General features: G+C 44.6%; 2 protein-coding genes and 1 non-coding gene across 9 annotated transcripts in view; 1 reads left to right on the top strand and 2 right to left on the bottom strand.

The window, feature by feature from the left end:
• SF3B3 (splicing factor 3b subunit 3) overlaps positions 1-14,955 on the bottom strand; it is a 50,233-nt gene extending 35,278 nt beyond the window's left edge. The window contains exons 1-6 of the mRNA XM_055297802.2: positions 14,505-14,955; positions 9,286-9,425; positions 6,839-7,165; positions 5,174-5,346; positions 3,445-3,586; positions 666-778 (exon numbers count right to left, since the gene is read on the bottom strand). Coding sequence (XP_055153777.1) covers positions 666-778; positions 3,445-3,586; positions 5,174-5,346; positions 6,839-7,165; positions 9,286-9,355 — 825 coding nt within the window. The 5' untranslated portion in view covers positions 9,356-9,425; positions 14,505-14,955. The remainder of the gene's footprint in view (positions 1-665; positions 779-3,444; positions 3,587-5,173; positions 5,347-6,838; positions 7,166-9,285; positions 9,426-14,504) is intronic.
• LOC129457926 (small nucleolar RNA SNORD111) lies at positions 6,451-6,529 on the bottom strand. The gene has a single exon (XR_008649463.1). It is a non-coding gene; the product is annotated as a small nucleolar RNA SNORD111 (small nucleolar RNA).
• COG4 (component of oligomeric golgi complex 4) overlaps positions 14,863-23,621 on the top strand; it is a 39,996-nt gene continuing 31,237 nt past the window's right edge. For 2 of the 7 annotated variants that reach the window (XM_063611593.1, XM_055297816.2), the window contains exons 1-3: positions 14,865-15,055; positions 18,904-18,986; positions 20,585-20,699. In XM_063611593.1, coding sequence (XP_063467663.1) covers positions 14,885-15,055; positions 18,904-18,986; positions 20,585-20,699 — 369 coding nt within the window. In that variant the 5' untranslated portion in view covers positions 14,865-14,884. Of the gene's footprint in view, positions 15,056-18,903; positions 18,987-20,584; positions 20,700-23,621 lie in introns of all 7 variants that reach the window. The other 5 variants (XR_010114148.1, XR_010114149.1, XM_055297815.2 and 2 more) reach the window with 4 other exon arrangements.

The following is a 23,621-nucleotide window of genomic DNA, read 5'->3' as shown; positions in this document are numbered from 1 at the left end:
ATATGAATATGAACTATACATAAGGTAACTATACTACACAAAATGTTACAATTTCTTGAGTATGATATTGGCAATCTGGCTATGTAGGAAAATGTCCTTGTTCTCGGGAGCCATTATCTTAGAAGATTATTGGAGTGAGGCATCATAATGCCTGTAACTTCTTTTCAAATTGCTTAGCCTAGAAAGTATATGGATATATCATGAGAAAGAAAAAAATGTAGCAAAATATTAATAACTGATTAATCTAAATGATAGGCATGTGGGAATTCATTGTTCATTGTTTTTAAACTTTCTGTGTGTTGGAATTTTCAAAATAAAAATGTTGGAAAAAAAAAACAAACCAAACAGAATAAAAGGCAATCTATCTCTAACAAATATGCCTGGTTTCTCCAAACTAGAAACGTTCCGGAATTTCAAATTAATAATTGTCCATAGGTTCTTCTGAAATAGAAATTAGTTTTAATTCCCTTTCTAAGAGAATTTGTTTGGCTTTTACTAAAATATTTCACCAGCTTTATTAAAAACAACATTTACGTCCCTGCCCCAGGGTCAGTGAATTTTTTTTTTAATTTACAAAAAAACTAACTTGGTAACAAACTAAGAGACTACACAGTAATCACAAAAATTAAACACAAATATCTCTCTTCTTATATCAAAGATCTTACCCGCCTCCTGGGTATTGGACAGCGGATATCTGGCTGGTCACCAAAGTTCTTGTAAGTAATATAGTTTTCAGAGCAGATCAGTACTCCACTTGGACCATCTGACCCTCCTGGAACTGTGAGAGAAAATAAAACTTAGCAGTAACTTTGACTCAGACATGAATTTCTTCAGCTTTCAACTCCTCCTCTCTTTCAGCACAACTTGATGATGGTAATGTGCCTAATGCTAAGAAACATTTCAAGTGTTTCTCCTCCCTTATGTTCATGGTAGATAAGGATGAAGCATAGTTTGTGTTTACATGGAAGGTTTGATCCCAGCCTAGACAACGTATCCAAATGTTTACCTCCAAGCCCAAATGCAGTTCTCATCTTCAGACCTATAATACATCAAATCACCTACTGGACATGGACCTTCCACCGGTATTTTTAAAATACAGTGTGTTCAGGCCGGGCATGGTGGCTCATGCCTGTAATCCCAGCACTTTGGGAGACCAAGGCAGATCACCTGAGGTCAGGAGTTCGAGACCAGCCTGGCCAACATGGTGAAATCCCGTCTCTACTAAAACTACAAAAATTAGCCAGGCATGGTGGTGGTCGCCTGTAATCCCAGCTACTCGGGAGGCTGAGGCAGGAGAATTGCTTAAACCCAGGAGGTGGAGGTTGCAGTGAGCCAATATCGTGTCACTGCACTCTAGCCTGGGCAACAGTGAGATTCTGTCTCAAAAACATAAATAAATAAAATAAAAATAAAATAAAGTAACAGTGTGTTCATACACAAACTCAAGTTCCTTCCCAACCCTGCTCCACCTCCTAGATTCTCCACCTTAGAGAATACTACCATCAACTAACAGACCAACCAGACACCTGAGTATAATCCTTCGATTCTGTCTCTCTCCCAAAGCCCAATTGATTCTACCTCCTTAGCAGATACCAGTATCTCTTAATGTCATCAGTCTCCTGCCTTACAGTCTTAATATCCTCCATTTCATTAGCCAAAATGTAAGCAATTTATCTTTCTAAGGTTGTCAATCTCTCAGATTATTTCCCTACTTAGAATCCTTCAGTAGCTTTCACCCCACCCCTACTCCTATTCCAGTCCCTTAATAATTAAATCATAATGAGCTTTTAATTATTTGAATGAACCATGTTATTTCTTGTATTTAGGCTTTTGTAAATGCTGTTCCCTTTGCCTACAACTGAAACTTCCTCTCCCACTCCAACTGCACCTAGCTAACTCCTAACTAGCCCTCAGGTCTCAGCTTAGAGACTCCAGCAAGCTTTCTGTAACACATTCCTTTCCTTTCCCTGTTTAAGGAACCTCTTCTCTGTGCTATCATGGCATTTGGAACAGTTTCTTGTAATTGTTTTGGTTATTTATCTGTATTCACCACCAGACTCAATCTTGCACAAAGGCGGCACCACATCTAATTTTTCACCACTGAAGTCCCAAGATCCAGGAGACTGACTTAGCACATACTGACTGCAAAGGCTCAATAAAAATGTGTTGAAAGAATGAAAAAGCCCTTGTAAATGAAAGGTATGGTAATATGTTACAAGTAATGAGATGTGTGATCAAAAATTCATCTGCTGAACGTATTAACAAAGGTTAAGTGCTGTCCTTTATTTTTATTCTCCAGTATCTTCCCCAAACAACATCTTATTTTAGACATCAAGTGCAAATGACTCAAAATAGAACTAGATCAGTTTTCCCCAAGCCTGCTGAAATGCAGATGACCACAAATGTAGCTGTACTCCTTTAGTCTTTTAATATAATGAATTAGTAATGTGGATTTTCCAATGGTGAACTGATTTCCAATCGTGAAAATATTTTCCATCTTTTAGGTCCTCCAAAAACGTTACTTAGCTATGTGCATTTAAAACACTGAATCTGTTTTGCTGGAATGTTAGCTTTCCTATCTACAACCATATGAACTAGCCTGCAAATTTTTTTTGTTACTGTCCATCCCTAGTTTTGACACTGTAGTCATACTAGACTCAGAGAGTGGCACAGTAGCATTTACTCTTTTTCTACTCTGGAGAAATTTGTTTTACATTTTTAATATTTACTTTTTCACTGAGACAAGATCTCACCTTGTCTCCCAGGATGGTCTCAGACTCCTGAGATCAAGTGATCCTCCCGCCTCAGCCTCCTAAACTGCTAGGGTTATAGGTGTGAGCCACCATGCCCAGCCAAGAAACTTGTTTTAAAACGGAATACATGTGTGTCCCTCAACAAGAAAATAAAAGCTTTCCTGAAAATCCTGGACCTCAATCTTTTGGGAGAGTGACTTTGGACTACTGCTTCAATTTCTCTAACGGTCTATTGAGGTTCTTATTTTATTTTTGGATCAATCTGGCAATCGTCTTCAAAAATATTTCTATTTTGTTTAAGTTTTCAAATTCACAAGTTTTATCTTGTTGGGTCTGTCCATTTTGTTTGGCTTTTCAAAGGGCTAGGTTTGAATGAGGGGGAAAGACTGACTACAGCCAAACTGTCACAGCAGCTAACAGTAATCAATATTCCAAGCTGACTGCTCCCTTCAGTCATATTCTTCCCTGCCCTCAGTAGAATATGAGTTATTAAGGAGCTAGACACTCTTTATCCCCAACACTTTTTAAAATCACTCCACCACATGAACTTCTAACCTGTCCAAAAGATAAACAAGGTATTCAAGTTCACAACAAATGGATTAATTCCCAAACCCTTTAAGTAAAACCTGTTAGGTTTGGGCATAAAATGAACCAAGTAAAAAGCTATAAAGCAGCTCTGAAAGAAAAGTACCTGTAATAAGGAAGTTGCCGTGTTCCTCCAAAGGTTCACTGTATTTTCGGACCACATGATTTAAACCAAGGTCTAGCTCATAGAAAGTAAGTGTCTGCTGGGTATTAGCTGCTGCTTCCCCTGTTGGATCATTGTCTGCTTCCTACAGAGAACAGTGGCATAAAAACTAATCAGCAGCATAAAATCGAAAATCTGGAAAGGACATCAGGACTCCAATTTACAAATCAGGAAACAGAAGTCCACAAATGTCTTTTTTTTTTTTTTTTGAGAGACAGGTTCTCACTCTGTCACCCAGGCTACAGTGCACAGTGGTATAATCTTTTTTTTGTGAGATGGAGTTTCGCTTGTTGCCCGGGCTGGAGTGCAATGGCATGATCTCAGCTCACCACAACCTCCACCTCCCAGGTTCAAGTGATTCTCCTGCCTCAGCCACCCGAGTTGCTGGGATTACAAGCATGTGCCACCACGCCTGGCTAATTCTGTATTTTTAGTAGAGACGCGGTTTCTCCATGTTGGTCAGGCTGGTCTCGAACTCCTGACCTCAGGTGATCTGCCCGCCTCGGCCTCCCAAAGTGATTGGATTACAGGCGTGAGCCACTGTACACGACCGCAGTGGTACAATCTTATCTCACTGCAGCCTAGAATTCCTGGGCCTCAGGCTCCCAAGCAGCTAGGACTACAGGCACATGCCACCACACCTGGCTGACGCCAAATAGTTTGACAAAGTTTATGCTATAAGATAATGGCAGAGCTAGAACGAGAACTGCAATCTCCAAATTCTGGATCCAAGGATCTCTCTACTAGAGGATACTGCCTTCCATTCAAGGCAAACAATAGTATGCTCTGTGAAAAAATACCTTAAACATAGCTTCACCTTTTTCATGAAGCTTTTCCCAATAAATATCTTGTTTCCATAGGGAGATTACTTAAAACAGAGAAAGACTATTAAATAGTTGGTTAACCTCTGAAGCATCCCAAAGAATTTCAGTAAGGCATTTGGAATATGAAGATCTGCTAGCAGGTCAGAATTAAGATATGTAAAAGGAGCTGGACGAGGTGGCTCAGGCCTATAATCCCAGCACTCTGGGAGGCTGAGGTGGGCCAATCACCTGGGGTCAGGAGACCAGCCTGGCCAACATAATAAAACCCCATCTCTACTAAAAATACAAAAATTAGCTGGGCGTGGTGGCAGCACCTGTAGTCCCAGCTACTCAGGAGGCTGAGGCAGAAGAATTGCTTGAACCCGGGAGGCAGAGGTTGCAGAGAGCTGAGATTGCGCCACTGCAACCCCAGCCTGGGCAACAGAGCAAGACTGTCTCAAAAAAAAAAAAAAAAGATATGCACAAGGAAGGAAACAATCTTTTTTTTTGAGATGGAGTCTTGCTCTGTCGCCCAGGCTGGAGTGCAGTGGCGAGATCTCGGCTCACTGCAAGCTCCGCCTCCCAGCTTCACGCCATTCTCCTGCCTCAGCCTCCCAAGTAGCTGGACTACAGGCACCCGCCACAACACCCGGCTAATTTCTTTTTGTATTTTTAGTAGAGACGGGGTTTCACTGTGTTAGCCAGAATGGTCTCGATCTCCTGAGCTCGTGATCCGCCAGCCTTGGTCTCCCAAAGTGCTGGGATTACAGGCGTGAGCCACTATGCCCAGCGGGAAAACAATCTTAAAAAAAAAAAAAAAAAACACTGAGGTGACTGAAAGAAACACAAAGAGACAGGGTCCCCATTACCTCATAATCCATTTCCAGACAAGCAAACATGGGATTTTCAAATCCAACATCTACTCCAACTACATGATACACTAAAGTGTTTGCTTTGTGGGCTTCCAGGGGAGATGAAATGGTAAGTCGGGCTGCAGCATCTCTGTTCAAAATATACACCAATTTCTGTTTCTCAATGGCACCTGTAGTTGAAGGAGATAAAACATACAAGATTCCCAGATAATGAGAAGAGAGACTTACAGAACAGCTGAGTCACATCATGCTTTTCTTTTAATCATTATTAACAGCAGCAACTCTACAAGTATAAAAACTCAGGATTCTGTTTTCTATCATCAGAATAGCACTTTGGGAGGCTGCGGTGGGTGGATCACCTGAGGTCAGGAGTTCAAGACCAGCCTGACTAACATGGTAAAACCTTGTCTCTACTAAATACAAAAAATTAGCTAGGCATGGCAGTGCATGCCTCTAGTCCCAGCTACTTGGGAGGCTGGGGCAGGAGAATCGCCTGAACCTGAGATGCAGAGGTTGCAGTGAGCTGAGATCGCACCACTGCACTCCAGCCTGGGCAACAGGAGCAAAACTCTGTCTCATTAGAAGAAAAAAAATAATAATAGACAATAGTGGAGCTGGGCACAGTGGCTCAAGCCTGTAATCCCAGCACTTTGGGAGGTCAAGGCAGAAGGATTGCTTGAGTCCAGAATTCAAGACCATCCTGGGCAGCATGGTGAGATCCCCATCTCTCTCTCTATTTATTTACTTATTTTTGAGATGCAGTCTCACTCTGTCGTCCAGGCTGGAGTGCAGTAGCACTATCTCGGCTCACTGCAACCTTCGCCTCAGCCTCCTAAGTAGCTGGGATTACGGGCACGTGCCACCACACCCAGGTAATTTTTGTATTTTCAGTACAGGCAGGGTTTCACCATGTTGGCCAGGCTGGTCTCAAACTTCTGACCTCAAGTGATCCTCCCGCCTCGGCCTCCCAAAGTGCTGGGATTACAGGCGTGAGCCACCGCACCTGACTGAGACCCCCATCTCTTTTAAAGATAAATAGCCACTGTGCCCGGCTGAGACCCCTATCTCTTAAAAATAAATAAATATTTTTTTTTAAAAAGACAATGGCATCATTGTGGCCCCCTTCTTCCTAATACGGGTCTTAAATATCCCACTAACTCGTCAAAATTTTTTAATGAGTCCTAGATTTAAGGATACTGAAAAACAGTAATTCATAAAATTATCATTAGCTTTATTCTCTGAACTAGATCTAACGATTTATGACTGCCCTCTAGAGGCCTGATCAGACACACAAAATTTTCTTCAAGAATTTATCAGAGAAGAGACACGAATGTGAATCATCACTTCAGGCTGATGAAGGCAACTATATTCACTGTCTAATAACATAAGATCATTTCATTGTAGTCTTTTTGCCAAAGAAAAAGAAATTGAAAAACACCCATTTCCAACTAGATCGGAAGTAGAAAAGTGTGTTAAGATTTTTCCCATTGTTTTAAAAGAAAATGCAACTCTTTTAAAAAGGAAATGCAACTTTAAGCCTAGAGTAAATCCAAACATGATGCCAAACCCACATAAGTAATTAACTGGCACTAGCACACCACCAAGAGCACAGTATTGTTATCCTAAACTAAGCATATACAGCAAGTAGAGTAAATCACTTACTAATCATAACGGCTCGCCCTTTGGGATCCACAGCTAAGAACTGGCCAGGGACAATGCGACGGCATCCACTCTTGCCAAAGGTTTCTTGGTGAATCTTTTCAAACATATTCTTAGATGGCTGGTATTCCAAGATAACAATTCGACCAGAGTCACTGCCAACTACAATGTAGTCTTTGGTGCCACCTGTCAGCCTAAAGGCCATGAGTGACCGGATAACACCAAATACTTCCACAGTGAGTAGGGTATGTACTTTGCCAGTGTTGGGGTCTGGGCGAAGCAGCTCCAAGATCTTCCCACGGGAAACAACAATTTCTTGTTGTTTGGTTCCTAGATTACCAAAAAATAAAGATCATAAACAACCAGAACCCAGGCTGGCCACCATGGTGAAACCCCGTCTCTACTAAAAATACAAAAATTAGCCAGGTGTGGTGGCACATGCCTGTAATCCCAGCTACTCGGGAGGCTAAGGCAGGAGAATCGCTTGAACCCAGGAGGTAGAGGTTGCTGTGAGCCAAGACTGTGCCACTGCACTCCGGCCTGTGCAACAGAGCAAAACTCTGTGTCAAAAAAAAAATTAGTCAGGTGTGGTGGCATGTGCCTCTAGTCCCAGCTACTTGGGAGGCTACAGTGGGAGGATAGTTTGAACCCAGGAGTTCAGACAATGTAGTGGGTTATAATCCTGCCATTGCACTCCATCCTGGGAAATGCAGCAAGATCTCTTCTCTAAAAAGAAAAAAAAAAAAAAAGGCCAGGCACAGTGGCTCACACCTGTAATCCTAGCACTTTGGGAGGCTGAGGCAGGCAGATCACTTGAGGTCAGGAGTTTGAAACCAGCCTGGCCAACATGGGGGGATCCCATCTCTACTAAAAATGCAAAAATTAGCCAGGTGTGGTGGCACGTGCCTATAATCCCAGCTACTCGAGAGGCTGACACAGGAGAATCGCTTGAACCTGGGAGACAGAGGTTGCAGTGAGCCGAGGTAGCACTACTGTACTCCAGAGCCTGGGCGACAGAGCAAGACTACGTCTCAAAAAAAAAAAAAAGAAAAGAAAACTCCATCATTTTAGATAAAAAGGAAGACTGAATTGGAAAAGGAATTTGAAAGATAAAATTAGTATTAAAAATGTGCTTTCAGCAGGGCACAGTAGCTCATGCCTGTAATCCCAGCACTTTAGGAGGCCAAGGTGGGTGGATCACGAGGTCAGGAATTCGAGATCAGCCTGGCCAACATGGTGAAACCTGGTCTCTACTAAAAATACGAAAAATTAGCCGGGCATGGTGGCACACGCATGTAATCTCAGCTACTCGGGAGGCTGAGGCAGGAGAATCGCTTGAACCCAGGAGGCGGAGGTTGCAGTGAGCCAAGATCACGCCACTGCACTCCAGCCTGGGTGCCAGAGCAGGACTGTTTCAAGGAAAAAACGAAAACAAAAACAAAACAAACAAACAAAAAGCAAAAATGTGCTTTCAAAAATTCTATCCAAACTCCAGCTGAGATTCATTGCATTACATAGTGAAGTCACTCACAAATCTCCAAATTCCCATATACATATTTCCTTAATCAAATGCAGCAAAGAATAACTAAATTACCCAAATGAAGCCTCAAACCCACAGAAAGAGCCATAATGAGGATCAGAGAAAATAACAACATGAAATATGAATGCTGTGTGGTCAGTTAGGCTGCCTCTCAGTACCACATTAAGTATTCAGATTTAAACCTCAACAAAATTATGTCTTACTCTACACAATCATGAACCTCCTGCATTACTTGGATTGACTCAAAAATGTTAAATCTGCAAATGGCAAGAAAAAGTTTTTATTTTATAAACATTAGTACCTCACTTTCAGTAACTTTGTATTTGTATTTCCTAATCCAGTATTTGAAATTTCACACAATTCAAACCTAGCCTTAATCCACCTTTACAAAAATATCCCCCACATGGTAAACATAAGCAAATGATCTGTTTCTATGCAGGCAGCACTCCCTACCTAAATTGCATTTTCCCTTTTCTCTCACACAAAAGTTCTATCTCTTCAGGCACCAAACCAAGGTCCAACCTTCCCTTTATTTAAATTACTCTCTGAAAACCAGATAAACACCCTCAGACATTCTTTTTACCCAACCTGATGTCAAATTCAAGATCAAGGATCAGGTCTTACACATCTCAGAATGTCTTACAGCAATAAGCACACGACTTGGCACTAAGTAAGCAGCCAAGAAAAGTGTGCCCTGACAAGAATCATTACACAATGTGAGCTAGGAAATGCATCTGAAATAGGCAACAGATAATGCACCAGAACTTAACACCTCATCTCATAATTTGAATTGTTTACATTTACCAAAAACTGTTTTGACATAAATGGAAAACATTTCAAGCACAAGAGACTAAGAAAGATACATAATAATTCGCTTAAAATTTCAGAAGATGGTAACGAGAGAACTTACCAGAAAAGTTTCCATGAATGGCAAAGCTGATGCCAGTGGCTCTCTGCAAGGTTAAGTTGTACAGAAACATGGTTGCAGGAAACCTGAACCACCCAGACCTCCAGGCCTTGGTTACACCAACAGTACCGAGTCCAAGAAAGCTAAGAAAACAGCAAACAGAAAAATAGCTGGGAGACTATACTTCAACAGACATTTTTGTACGGGAAATTCTGGATGAAGACAGCGGAACCAGCAGAGCAAGCCCTATTAAGAAGTAACGTATGTGGCCAGGCGCGGTGGCGCACGAGGTCAGGAGTTCGAGACTAGCTTGGCCAACAGAGTGAAATCCCATCTCTACTAAAAATACAAAAATTAGCTGGGCATGGTGCTGTGCGCCTGTAGTCCCAGCTACTCCGGAAGCTGAGGCAGGAGAATAGCATGAACCCGGGAGCGGAGCTTGCAGTGAGCCAAGATCGCGCCACTGCACTCCAGCCTGGGTGACAGAGCAAGACTCTGTCTCAAAAAATGAAACATACGGTTGGGCACAGTGACTCACATCTGTAATCCCAGCACTTTGGGAGGGCGAGGCAGACGGATCATGAGGACAGGAGTTCAAGACCAGCCTGGCCAACATGGTGAAACCCCCGTCTCTACTAAAAATACAAAAATTTGCTGGGTACGGCCGCCCCATCTGGGAAGTGAGGAGCACCTCTGCCTGGCCACTGTGCAACCTTCCTAGTGTGAAGTGACAGCCTTCGTTGTAGAATGAATGAAGACACTGGCACTGATTATATAACACCTTGGCAGCTATCTCAAGTCGTTGATGGTGGAGGTATTGGAATTATAGAAGAAAGCAAACACACAAATTCGACTAAAGGCGATTTTGTGACTTCTTTCTATTGGCCCTGGCAAACCAAGGTTATTCTGGATGGAAATAGCCTTGACAAGGTGATATATATATGAACATATCTGATTTTTTTTTCCCCATATAATTCTTATTACTTTGTGCATTTGATATTCAGTTGTGTTTGTAATCACGGAAAAATAAAAGCATATATTTTCTTCAAAAAAAAAAAAAAATTAGCTGGGCATGGTGGCACGTGCTTGCAACATCAGCTACTCAGGAGGCGGAGGTTGTGATGAGCCAACATCATGCCACTGCACTCCAGCCTGGGCAACAGAGTGAGACTCTGTCTCAAAAAAATGAAACGACATACGGTTGGGTGCAGTGAGTGGCTCACGCCTGTAATCCCAGCACTTTGGGAGGCCGAGGCAGACGGATCATGAGGTCAGGAGTTCAAGACCAGCCTGGCCAACATGGTGAAACCCCTGTCTCTACTAAAAATACAAAAATTAGTTGGGCATGGTGGCGCTTGCCTGTAATATCAGTTACTCAGGAGGTGGAGGCAGGAGAATTGCCTGAACCCGTACCCGGGAGGCAGAGGTTGCAGTGAGCCAAGATGGCGCCACTGCACTCCAGCCTGGGCTACAGAACGAGATTGTCTCAAAAAAATAAACAAACAAACAACATACTTTTAATTAAGAGTGCCCTCTAAATGCCAAGTCACGATGCCATATATTATGCCTTTAGCCTCATAAGAATCCTATTAAGTTGCAGTACTATACGCATTTTATAGATAAGAAAACTCAAGTGCAGAGATTCAATCACCTGCCCAAGGTCACTTAACAAATGGTGAAAATGTTGCGAGCTGAAATCTGTAACATTAATGCAGTATTAGGCAATTTGTCACGAAAACTAAGTACATCTATGTTTACTTGTATTCCAATAAGTTATACATTAACATAGTTCAGAACGCAAAAGCACAGCAAAAAGCTCCCTCCAACCCATTCCCTAGCCATCCAGTTCTCCCTGGGGGAATCTATTTTACCAAGTTATAACGTATCCATCCAGATACTTTTTATATATACAAATAAGAACATATATTTACACCGTAGAGACAGGGTCTCACTATGCTGAGCAGGTTGGCTTCAAACTCCTGTGCTCAAGTTATCTCCCACCTCAGCCTTCCAAGGAGCTGGGGCTATGGGAGCCACAGCACCTGACTTATACTGCACTTCATTAACCCTTGTTAACCAAGGGTTGGGTACTGTATTTTATACACTCAAACTGTATTGCACCTTATTTTGTATTACTTTATCTGCACAATAAACAAAGGGCTATCTCATTTTTATTTTGTAGCTCCAGAGTATTCCAATGAATGGGCATATTACAATTCATTTTGCCAACACCCTACTGAACATTCAGGTGTTCCCAATCTCTTGCTATTACGAATACCGCTACAAAGAAAATCCCTTGTATGTAGGTCATTCATATGCTCATGATTGTCTCTAAAATTAACTCCTGTAAGTGGAACTGTTGGATTGAGGGACTCATACATTTGAAATGTTGTTACGTACTGCCGAATTGCCTTTCAAAGAGACTTCCAATTTACATGCCCAGCAATGTGTGAGTCCCCATTTCCCCAAAACCAGCCAAAGCGGTAAGACTTGACCTTTACTAATCTAACAGAAGAAAACTGGTTTCTTAAGTGTACTTTTCATTTGCATCTCTTATATAACTGTATATTCAAGGAGTGGTTAGAGTTTAAAATTTCAACTTACTCATCATCAAAAACTAAAACAAAACCTATTCTGCTACATCAGGAGGCAGCCTCCCTAAAGTATAAAGTCACAGAAAAGGATTCTTTCTCAGCAGACAGGACTGAAGACAGCACAAATTTTATCTCTGCCATAATTACCCAAAACTATACCTATAGTTACCACTACAAAATAAACTATTTTTCCCCAGTGTAATTATTTATAAACAAAAGCACAGGAGACCAGCCGCAGTGGCTCACCCCTGTAATCCCAGCACCTTGGGAGGCCAAGATGGGCGGACTGCCTGAGCTCAGGAGTTCCAGGCCAGCCTAGGCAACACGGGGAAACCCCATCTCTACCAAAAATACAAAAAATTAGCCAGGTGTGGTGGTGCGCACCTGCGGTCTCAGCTACTTGGAAGGCTGAGGTGAGAGGATCACTTCAGCCTGGGAGGTGGAGGTTGCAGTGAGCCGAGATGGCGTCACCGCACTCCAGCATGGGCGAGAGTGAGACGTGAGACCTCGTCTCAAAAAAAAAAAAAAAGGAAAAAAAAAAAAAGCACGGGACCTTGAGAAATCCAAGGTCACTGGTATAGAATTAACATACATATTTGATTTTATTGTTAAACGAGAAGAGAGAATTATGAGTAAACGTCCTCATAAATATTTCTGGGCTGAGCAAAAGCAGGGTGCAAGATAAATGCTCCAGGCTAGAAATAGGTCCCGAGAGATATAAAATTTTATACTTGAGACTAAAGTACATCTTTTTTGTGTGTGTGTGGTTTTTTTTTTTTGAGGCGGAGTCTCGATCTGTCGCCCAGGCTGGAGTGCAGTGGCGCCATCTTGGATAACTGCAAGCTCCGCCTCCCGGGTTCACACCATTCTCCTGCCTCAGCCTCCCGAGTAGCTGGCACAACAGGCGCCCGCCACCACACCCGGCTATTTTTTTGTATTTTTAGTAGAGATGGGGTTTCGCCATGTTAGCCAGGATGGTCTCGATCTCCTGACTTCATGATCCGCCCACCTCGGCCTCCCAAAGTGCTAGGATTACAGGCGTGAGCCACCGCGCCCAGCCCATAGACTAAGGTTATCTCTTTAATGTTCTAGGACCACAGGAAAAGATGAACAAAAAGGACCGATGTTGAAAGACCAAGGAGTGGAGAAACAACAAAAAAAGCAAAAGAGGAAGCTAGGAGCTGCTTCTGAATCCCTGAACAGCTCCCCGCAAGTTACTTTTCATATTTTGTAGCTGATCAAAACAGTCTACTTTCCCCTTTCCTTATAACTGATACAATCCATTACAAACCTTTGGAATTCATTTTTTCCCAAATCTAGTTGGATTCAGGTTCTCCAGCGACACCTTAACCTTGGGTCGTGGAGGAAGGTGCATTTCGGAGAATCAGTCCAGTACTAGAAAAACTATATACGAGGCCGGGCGCAGTGGTGGCTCACGCCTGAAATCCCAGCACTTTGGGAGGCCGAGGCAAATGGGTCACTTGAGGTCAGGAGTTCGAGACCAGCCTGGCCAACACAGTGAAAACCCCTCTACTAAAAATGCAAAAACTAGCCGGGCGTGGTGGCACACGCCTTTAATCCCAGCTACTCGGGAGGAGTGAGAATAGCTAGAACCCGGGAGGAAGAGGCTGCAGTAATCCGAGATCACGCCGCTGCGCTCCAGCCCGGGCGACAGCAAGACTTCGTCTCAAAAACAAAACAAACAAAATACATACCAGATAAATTTGGTAAGCTTTAAAACTTCCCCCTCGTCTGGGCCGGGCGCGGTGGCTCACGCCTGTAATCCCAGTACTTTGGGAGGCCGAGGCGGGTGGATCACGAGGTCAGGAGATCGAGACCACCCTGGCTAATACGGTGAAACCCTGTCTCTACTAAAAATACAAAAAATTAGCTGGACGCGGTGGAGGGCGCCTGTAGTCCCAGCTACTCGGGAGGCTGAAGCAAGAGAATGGCGTGAACTCGGAAGGCGGAGCTTGCAGTGAGCCGAGATCGCGCCAATGCACTCCAGTCTGGGCGACAGAGCAATGCTCCGTCACAAAAACAAAAGAAAACAAAAAAACTTCCCCTACGTCTGTTTACCATTATTACAAAAAGCTTGTATGATTGCTCACTGCATCTTCTCCATCCTCCAAGGAAACATCGCATTTAAACTCTGTCCTCCATTTCGCAAATGAGAAAACAGAGGCTCAAAGGGGAGACAAGTTGCCCAACTACCAAAATACAAATTTAAACCGGAGTCTTGGCTCTAAAGACTGTTTCCGTTATTTACGCTTTTAACACGCTTCATCTTTCCATCGGTGCACCATTTACCCTACCCAGAGGGAGACATTCATGCCTCCCGCTGCTTGTCACACCTCCCCCGTCTCAGAGCCCCAGAAGTTAAAAGCAATCTCCACGAGCCCTATTTTGAGACAGGATATGTTCCCACACTGTGGATGGAAGCGAGAGATGACTGCAGGAAGCCGTTTCGGCGCCCCAACCATCCCTCTGCACCTCCTCCTGGTCCCCAGCTTCGGACCTCTCGGGCCTAGACTGCCCGTGACCCCCGCCAAAGTCTCGGGTCTCCCTTCCATATGGCCGCTCTCCGCCTCCCCGGGCCCGGAGAAGTCTCCAGGCTGTTTTTTTTACCCTGCAGCGAGAAGGATGGTGTGGATATCCAACGGATGCTACCTCCCTTCAAAACTTAAGCCACCACCAACTCCAACATACTGGCGTCCGCCATAAGACCTCAAGTCAGGGACATTCCGGTGGCGCGCGGCGGAAAAAGGCACCCAGTCCGCGCCTGAAGAATATATATAATTTTAAAAAAATGCTTCCGTCTTGCTTCCACACCGCATTCAAAATTATTTAAACATGCTTATTGCTTTGCTTTTTCCAGAATAGAAAATTAATAGGTTTTTTGAAGTAGACTTTAAAAAAAAAGCCACAAGAGTTCATTGGGCACTTCTGTGGGCAGCCCCAAATAGGCGCCAACGAAGAGGGGGGCCTCGCGGGACCGGAAGTGCCGAATGGGGACCAAGATGGCGGACCTTGATTCGACTCCGAAGCTGTCAGGGGTGCAGCCGCCGTCTGAGGGGGTGGGAGGTGGCCGCTGCTCCGAAATCTCCGCTGAGCTCATTCGCTCCCTGACAGAGCTGCAGGAGCTGGAGGCTGTATACGAACGGCTCTGCGGCGAGGAGGTGCGGGGCCGAGCCCCCTCTTTTTCATGGAGGATCTAGGGAGAGTGGGAGCCTTCAGTCGCGAAATCCGGGCTGTGGGAAACTCTCCTTGCTGGGGTATACAAAAAAGCGGGAAAACAGAAGCGGAAGCTAGTCGGGTATATGAGTAGACCTAGCAACTCTTTTCACGCTGTCTGACGCGCCGAGCTTGTCTTCCCTGATATCTGGGCGATCTGCAGCCTCTCCTCCCTAGACCCCCGTTGATTTCCCTGATCCATGATCACCAGTTTCTCCACGGGAGTAAAGTTAGTCTGAGAGTATTTGCCGAAGTGCTTGGTTCTCAAAGTAATAAGCGCCCTTTTGCATTGGCTTAATTTACAAATTATGAAACCCTTTCATCCTGTTATTTAAGAGGGAAGCCTTTGCAGATTAACTTCTTGAAGCGTTTTAAGACTTCCTCTTGTGGGGAGTGATTTGGGGGTGTGATTTTAGCGTTTTTGACAGATGGACATCTTTGTAGAGGTTTGAGCTTTTAAGACTCTGACACAATTCTCTGATCTTGGACAAGTCACTTCATCTCTCGTACCCTTGATATTTTATCACATGAGGGGTGTGGACTAGATTCTCCAATTCCCTTGAGTTCATAACGTTCTATCTCCTGCCTCCTTTAATTTTCAGTGGCAACTCGATGCTGTCAATTCACTTTCGAAAGTCAGTTGGGTTCCTTGCCAGTCAAAAGAGATCTAAGCTCTAATCTAAGCTTACCAGCTGTTTCCCAGACCAAACTTTTAGCAAAGTTGAGCACAAAAGGCAGTTTCAGCCTGAGGGAGATATCTTTTGAGTATTTTCAAGTATAAACTTGTACTAACTCTAGCAGTTTCCGATACCTTTTTCAGCAAGATGTGTGTGGTGTTTTTTTGTTTTGTTTTGTTTTGTTATTTTTAGAAACAGGGCCGCTCTGTTGCGCAGGCTGGAATGCTCTGGTGCTGCAATCAGAGTCGATGAAATTAGAGGCGTACACCACCATGCCTGGCTAGTTTAGTGTGTGGGGTTTTTTTTGTCTGGCCTCAGCAAGATGTGTTTTAAAATTTAGTATCGTGCGGGGCACGGTGGCTCACGCCTGCAATCCCAGCACTTTGGGAGGCCAAGACGGGAGGATCACCTGAGGTCAGGAGTTCGAGACCAGCATGACCAACATGGTGAAAACCAGTCACTACCAAAAATACAAAATTAGCTGGGCGTGGTGACGCATGCCTGTAATCCCAGCTACTGGGGAGGCTGAGACAGAAGAATTGCTTGAACCCCGGAGGCGGAGGTTGCAGTGAACCAAGGTAGCGCCATTACACTCCAGTCTGGGCAACAAGAGCGAAATTCTGTCTCAAAAAAAAGCCGGGCGCGGTGGCTCACGCCTGTAATCCCAGCACTTTGGGAGGCCGAGGCGGGTGGATCACGAAGTCAGGAGATCGAGACCATCCTGGCTAACACGGTGAAACCCCGTCTCTACTAAAAATACAAAAAAAAATTAGCCGGGCGAGGTGGCAGGCGCCTGTAGTCCCAGCTACGCGGGAGGCTGAGGCAGGAGAATGGCGTGAACCCCGGGGGGCGGAGCCTGCAGTGAGCCGAGATCGCGCCACTGCACTCCAGCCTGGGTGAAAGAGCGAGACTCCGTCTCAAAAAAAAAAAAAAAAGAAAATTATGGAAATCTTACAGACAAAATGATGTAAGTTCTGTATGTGTATTTGATGACTGTCAAGAGGAAGTTTCGCTGTGGAACCTACTAAACGATTTTAATAAAAATGTATGTGGCCGGGCATGGTGGCTCATGCCTGTAATACCAGCACTTTGGGAGGCCGAGGCAGGTGGATCACCTGAGGTCAGGAGTTCGAGACCAACCTGGCCAACATGGCGAAACCATGTTAGTCTCTACTAAAAATGCAAAAGTTAGCCGGGGGTGATGGTGGGCGTCTATAATCCCAGCTACTTGGGAGGCTGAGGCATGAAAATCGCTTGAACCCCAGAGGGCGGAGGTTGCAATGAGCCAAGATCACCCCACTTCACTCCAGCCTGGGTGAAACAGCGAAACTCATCTCAAAAAAAAAAAAAAGTATAGCTGCCTGGGCACAAGTGGCCCATGCCTCTAATCCCAGTTCTTTGGGAGGCTGAGATGGGCAGATAGCTTGAGCTATAGTTGGAGACCAGCCTGGGCAATATCAGATAGTGGGGGACCAGCCTGGGCAATATAGTGAGACCTCGTTGCTACAAAAAAATTAAACAGTGGACCAGGGTTGTACACGCCTATAGTCACAGATGTTTGGGGGGCTGAGGTAGGAAGAGCGCTTGAGCCCCCCCCCAAAAAAAAAATGTATGGTTAATTTTAATGGCTGTTGTTGAACTATATGCCACATACCATGTTAAGCACTTTGTGTGGTTTCCTGTTTGACTCATTCAACAGCTCAGTGAGATTGGTATTGCTATCCTTGTTTTACAGATTAAAAAACCGAAGCATGGCCGGGCGCGGTGGCTCACGCTTGTAATCCCAGCATTTTGGGAGGCTGAGGCGGGCGGATCACGAGGTCAGGAGATCGAGACCACGGTGAAACCCTGTCTCTACTAAAAAAAATACAAAAAAAATTAGCCGGGCGTGGTGGCGGGCGCCTGCAGTCCCAGCTACTCGGAGAGGCGGAGGCAGGAGAATGGCGTGGACCTGGGAGGTGGAGCTTGCAGTGAGCCGAGATTGCGCCACTGCACTCCAGCCTGGGCGACAGAGCGAGACTCTGTCTCAAAAAAAAAAAAAACCGAAGCATAAAAATGTTACATAAATTGAGGTTGCACAATAAATGGCTTGAATGAGAGAGAATTATATTTATAACCTCTGGCTACTGACTATGCACCAAGAAGAAAATTTTTGGTAACTGTCACTGGAAATTTCATTTCAGCAAGATGTGTGTGGTGTTTTTTGTTTAGGCATTGTATTTTTTTTTTTTTTTTTTGAGACGGTATTTCACTCTTGTTACCCAGGTTGGAGTGAAATGGCGCGATCTTGGCTCACTGCAACCTCCACCTCCTGGGTTCAAGTGATTCTCCTCCCTCAGCCTCCTGTGTAGCTGGGATTACAGGCCCCCGCCACCACACCCAGCTAATTGTTTTTTGTTTTTGTTTTTGTTTTTAGATGGAGTCTCACTTTGTTGCCCAGGCTGGAGTGCAGTGGCGTGATCTCAGCTCACTGCAAGCTCCGCCCCCACCCCGTTCATGCCATTCTCCTGCCTCAGACTCCCGAGCAGCTGGGACTACAGGTGCCCGCCACCACGCCCGGCTAATTTTTTGTATTTTTAGTAGAGACAGGGTTTCACCATGTTAGCCAGGATGGTCTCAATCTCCTGACCTCGTAATCCGCCCGCCTCGGCCTCCCAAAGTGCTGGGATTGCAGACGTAAGCCACCATGCCCAGCCTAATTTTGTATTTTTAGTAGCAATGGGGTTTCACCATGTTAGCCAGGCTGGTCATGAACTCCTGACCTCAGGTGATCCACCCACCTGGGCCTCCCAAAGTGCTGGGATTACTTTGGGATCCAGGGCTGGCCAGGCATTGTATTTTAAATGCCTTCCTGTATTAGGCACTATGCTAATGATACTGACTAAAAGTTTATCTCTTCCCATTATGGTGCTCATCTGCCAGGTGGAATAAGATATATGTAAGATAACAATCATGCAACATAAATGCAAAATGAAGCATTGTTAAAGTCTAAGAGCATAGTGGAAGGAAAAAAGGATTTGGAAATGAGATTCACCCTTCAGCTAAGTGATTGGATTAGCTAACCTTTAAGGTTCCTTCTGATCATTCTGCTGACAGGATGTTTCTCTGTGTTTCAGAAAGTGGTGGAGAGAGAGCTGGATGCTCTTTTGGAACAGCAAAACACCATTGAAAGTAAGATGGTCACTCTCCACCGAATGGGGTGAGTCTGTGCATCTCAGCAAGAGCTAATGTAAATTCCAACAGGGTCAACTGGACAAGTGACCATTTTTTAAACTTTCTGTTATAAATACCAGTTCAGCTTGAAATGTGAAGGGTATTATCTCAAGATAAAGTGAACACCTAAGGGTATTAGTTCGGTGGTTTTCAAAGAGGCCTTGGACCAGTAGTACCAGCATCACACCTTGTTAGAAACGCAAATCCTAGGGCTTCACTCCAAACTTACAAAATCAGGAAGTCTAGGGGTGGGGTCCAGGAAGATGTGTTTTAACAAGCCTACGAAGTGGTTGTAATGCACAGCTCAAGTTTGAGAACCACCTTTTTTTTTTTTTTTTTTTTTTTTTGAGCTGGAGCTTCGTTTTTGTCCCCCAGGCTGGAGTGCAGTGGCATGATCTTGGCTCACTGCAACCTCTGCCTCCCAGGTTCAAGCGATTCTCCTGCCTCAGTGTCTCAAGTAGCTGGGATTCCAGGCATGTGCCACCACACCCAGCTAATTTTTGTATTTTTAGTAGAGACAGGGTTTCACCATGTTGGCCAGGCTGGTCTCAAACTCCTGACCTCAAGTGATCCGCCTGCCTGGCCTCCCAAAGTGCTAGTATTACAGGCATAAGCCACCACGCCCGGCCGAGAACCACCATTTTTACAGACTGGGTATATTTGTTAGTCGTAAAAATTGTTCCCTGGCTGCGTGTAGTGGCTCATGCTTGTAATCCCAGCACTTTGGGAGGCCACATCTAGAGGATCACTTTTGACCCTGTCTGAAAAACAAAAAAATAAAAATAAATAAATAAATAAATTAGTTGGGCATGGTGGTATGCGCCTGTAGTCCCAGCTACTCAGGAGGCTAAGACAGGAGGATCATTTGAGCCCAGAAGTTGGAAACCAGTGAGCTACGATTGTGCCACTGCACTCTAGCCTGAGTGGCAGAGTGAGAACCTGTCTCAAACAAAAACAAAAATTGTTCCTTTATCTCACCATCCTCTCACATAGTACTGGTTAGTGCATCTTATGCTCACTTAGCAATTGAGAGAATTTGTTCTCTAGTTCTTTGGCTGTACCTATTTAGGGGTGTCTTTATTGGTTTTAGAAGTTAATTTTGGCCAGGGCAGTAGCTCACGCCTATAATCCCAGCACTTTGGGAGGCTGAATCACAAGGTCAAGAGATGAAGACCATCTCCTGGCCAACATGGTGAAACCCTGTCTCTACTAAAAATACAAAAATTAGCTGGGCATGGTGGCACGTGCATGTAGTCCCAGCTACTCAGGAGGCTGAGGCAGGAAAGTCGCTTGAACCCGGGAGGTGGAGGTTGCAGTGAGCCGAGATTGCGCCACTGCACTCCAGCCTGGCGACAGAGCAAGACTCCATCTCAAAAAAAAAAAAAAAAAGTTAATTTTTTATCAAGTATAGGTCTGAGTTTGCAGTCAAACATTCTTGAGAAAAAGCTAAGAATAGAGCAAACTGAGCTAAGAGTTATAGGTAGGTATGAAAGAAGTAGAAGACATAGTGTCCATATGCAAAAGAAAGTTTCTATCTCTTCTCTGCCCTACGGTTATGTGTATGCTGACAATGTATTTCTCCAGTCCTAACCTGCAGCTGATTGAGGGAGATGCAAAGCAGCTGGCTGGAATGATCACCTTTACCTGCAACCTGGCTGAGAATGTGTCCAGCAAAGTTCGTCAGCTTGACCTGGCCAAGGTAATACATCAAACTTTTTTTTTTTTTTTTTTTGAGACAGGGTCTTGCTCTGTCACCCAGGCTGGAGTGCAGTGGTGCAGTCACAGCTCACTACAGCCTCAACTTCCTGGGCTCAAGCAATTCTCTCACCTCAGCCTCCTGAGGAGCTAGGACTACGGGCATCCACCACTACGCCCGGCTAGTTTTTGTATTTTTTGTAGAGATGGGATTTTGCCATGTAACCCGGGCTGGTCCCGAACCCCTGGGCTCAAGTTATCCTTCCGCCTTTCGCCATGTTGGCCAGGCTGGCCTCAAACTCCTGACCTCAGGTGATCTCCCCGCCTCGGCCTCCCAACATGCTGGGATTACAGGTGTGAGCCACTTTGCCTGGCCAGTAGCTTCTTCACTGCCCTCTACTAACTACAACATCAAAATGTCTATGGGGCTTTGCGTGGTGACTCACACCTACAATCCCATCTCTTTAGGAGGCCAAAACAAGAGGATTGCTTGAGCCCAGGAGTTCAAAACCAGTCTGGGCAACATGGGAAAACCCTGTCTCTACAAAAAAATACAAAAATTAGCTGGACATGGTGGTGCACACCTGTATCCCAGCAGTTTGGGAGATTGAGGCAGCCTAATCGCTTGAGTCCAGGAGTTTGAGACCAGCCTAGGCAACATGGCGAAGCCCTGTCTCTACTAAAAAATACAAAAATTACCCAGGTGTGGTAATGCACACCTATAGTCCCAGCTACTTGGGAGGCTAAGGCAGGAGGATCACTTAACCCCAAGAGGCAGAGATTGCAGTGAGCCAAGGTCATGCCACTGTACTCCAGCTTGAGTTGCAGAGTGGAGTTGCAAATTAAAAATAAATAAATAAATAAGTTAATAAATACCAGCTTCTATTTAAAAAAAAAAAAAAAAGCTACCACATTAGAGATTAGAAGAGCACCATCCAATAGAACTCTAATGTGAGATAACAAAGCCAGATAAAAATATCACAGAAAACTTCAGACCAGTAGCTCTTATGAATATAGACATAAAGGTACTCAACAAGGCTGGGCGCGGTGGCTCACGCCTGTAGTCCCAGCACTTTGGGAGGCCGAGGTGGACAGATCACAAGGTCAGGAGATCGAGACCATCCTGGGTAACACCGTGAAACCCTGTCTCTCCTAAAAATACAAAAAATTAGCCAGTCGTGGTAGTGAGCGCCTGTAGTCCCAGCTACTCGGGAGTCTGAGGCAGGAGAATAGCGTGAACCCGGGAGGCAGAGCTTGCAGTGAGCCGAGATCACGCCACTGCACTGCAGCCTGGGCAACAGAGCGAGACTCTGTCTCAAAAAAAAAAAAAAGTGACTCAACAAAACTCTAGCAAAGCAAGTCTAGCAATATATAAAGAGGATTATATACTATGACCAAGTGGAATTTATCCTAGGAACACAAGGTTGATTTAACATCTGAAAATCAATTAAAAGTAATGGCCAAGACCGCAATTACTTTTGCGCCAACCTGATAATACACCATATTAATAGAAAAAAGGACAAAAAACACATGATCACCTCACAGACTCAGAAGAAAACATTTAACAAAATTCAGTGCCCTTTCGTGGTAGAAACACTCAACAAATTTGGAATAGAGGGGAACTTCTCAGCCTGATAAAGGGCATCTGTGAAAAACCACAGCTGGCCAGATGTGGTGGCTCAGCCTGCAATCCTAACACTTTGGGAGACCAAAGCAGTAGGATCTCTTGAGGCCAGAAGTTTGAGACCAAACTTTGGAACACAGTAAGACCCTGTAAAAAAATTTTACAAAAAATTTTTTTAAAAAACAACCCTCAGCTAACATTATACTTATTGGTGAAAGATGTGATTCTTTCCTCCTAAGATGAGGAACAAGACAAGGGTTTCTTCTCTTATTATGTCTCTAGAACAAGCAAGCATGTTTTATTTATTTATTTGTTTATTTATTTATTTATTTAGAGACGGAGTCTCACTCTGTTGCCAGGCTGGAGTGCAATGGCTTGATCTCGGCTCATGCAACTCCACCTCCCGGGTTCAAGCGATTCTCCTGTCTCAGCCTCCCGAGTAGCTGGGATTACAGGCGTGCGCCACCAGGCCTGGCTAATTTTTGTATTTTTAGTAGAGATGGGGTTTCACCATGTTGGTCAGGCTGGTCTCAAACTCCTGACCTCGTGATCCACCCACCTCAGCCTCCCAAAGTGCTGGGATTACAGGCATGAGCCACCGCACCTGGCGCAATATGTGAGTTTAATATGTGAGTTGGTGGCTATATGGTTCTATCCAGGGCAATTAGGTAAGAAAATGAAGTAGGCCAGGCGTGGTGGCTTACTCCTGTAATCTCAGCACTTTGGGAGGCCGAGGAGAATGAATTGCTTGAGCTCAAGAGTTCAGGACCAGCCTGGGTTTGGGCAACATGGCAAAACCTTGTCTCTACAAAAATTACAAAAATTAGCAGGTTGTGGGTGTGTGCACCTGTAATCCCAGGTATTTGAGACACTGAGGTGGGAGGATTGCTTGAACCCAGGAGGCAGAGGTTGCAGTGAGCCAAGATTGCACCACTGCACTCTAGCCTGGGCGACAGAGTGAGACTTTGTCTCAAAAAAAAAAAAAAGTTGGGCTCTGTGGCTCAGACCTGTAATCCCAGCACTTTGGCAAGCCAAGGCAGGTGGATAGCTTGACCTCAGGAGTTTGAGACCAGCCTGGGAAACATGGTGAAACCCTGCCTCTACAAAAAATACAAAAACTAGCCAGGCATGGTGGTACACGCCTGTAATCCCAGCTACTTGGGAGGCTGAGGTGGGAGGATAGCTTAGGCCCAGGAGGCAGAGGTTGTAGTCAGTCATGATTGCACCACTGCACTCCAGCCTGGGTAACAGAGTGAGACTGTCTAAAAAAAAAAGAGAGAATGATTTGATCACGTTATTAAA

Source organism: Symphalangus syndactylus, chromosome 11 (genome assembly GCF_028878055.3).
Source record: "Symphalangus syndactylus isolate Jambi chromosome 11, NHGRI_mSymSyn1-v2.1_pri, whole genome shotgun sequence".
Lineage (NCBI taxonomy): Eukaryota > Metazoa > Chordata > Mammalia > Primates > Hylobatidae > Symphalangus > Symphalangus syndactylus.
The sequence above is the reverse complement of the archived record's forward strand: the minus strand, read 5'-3'. Positions and strand labels throughout refer to the sequence as shown.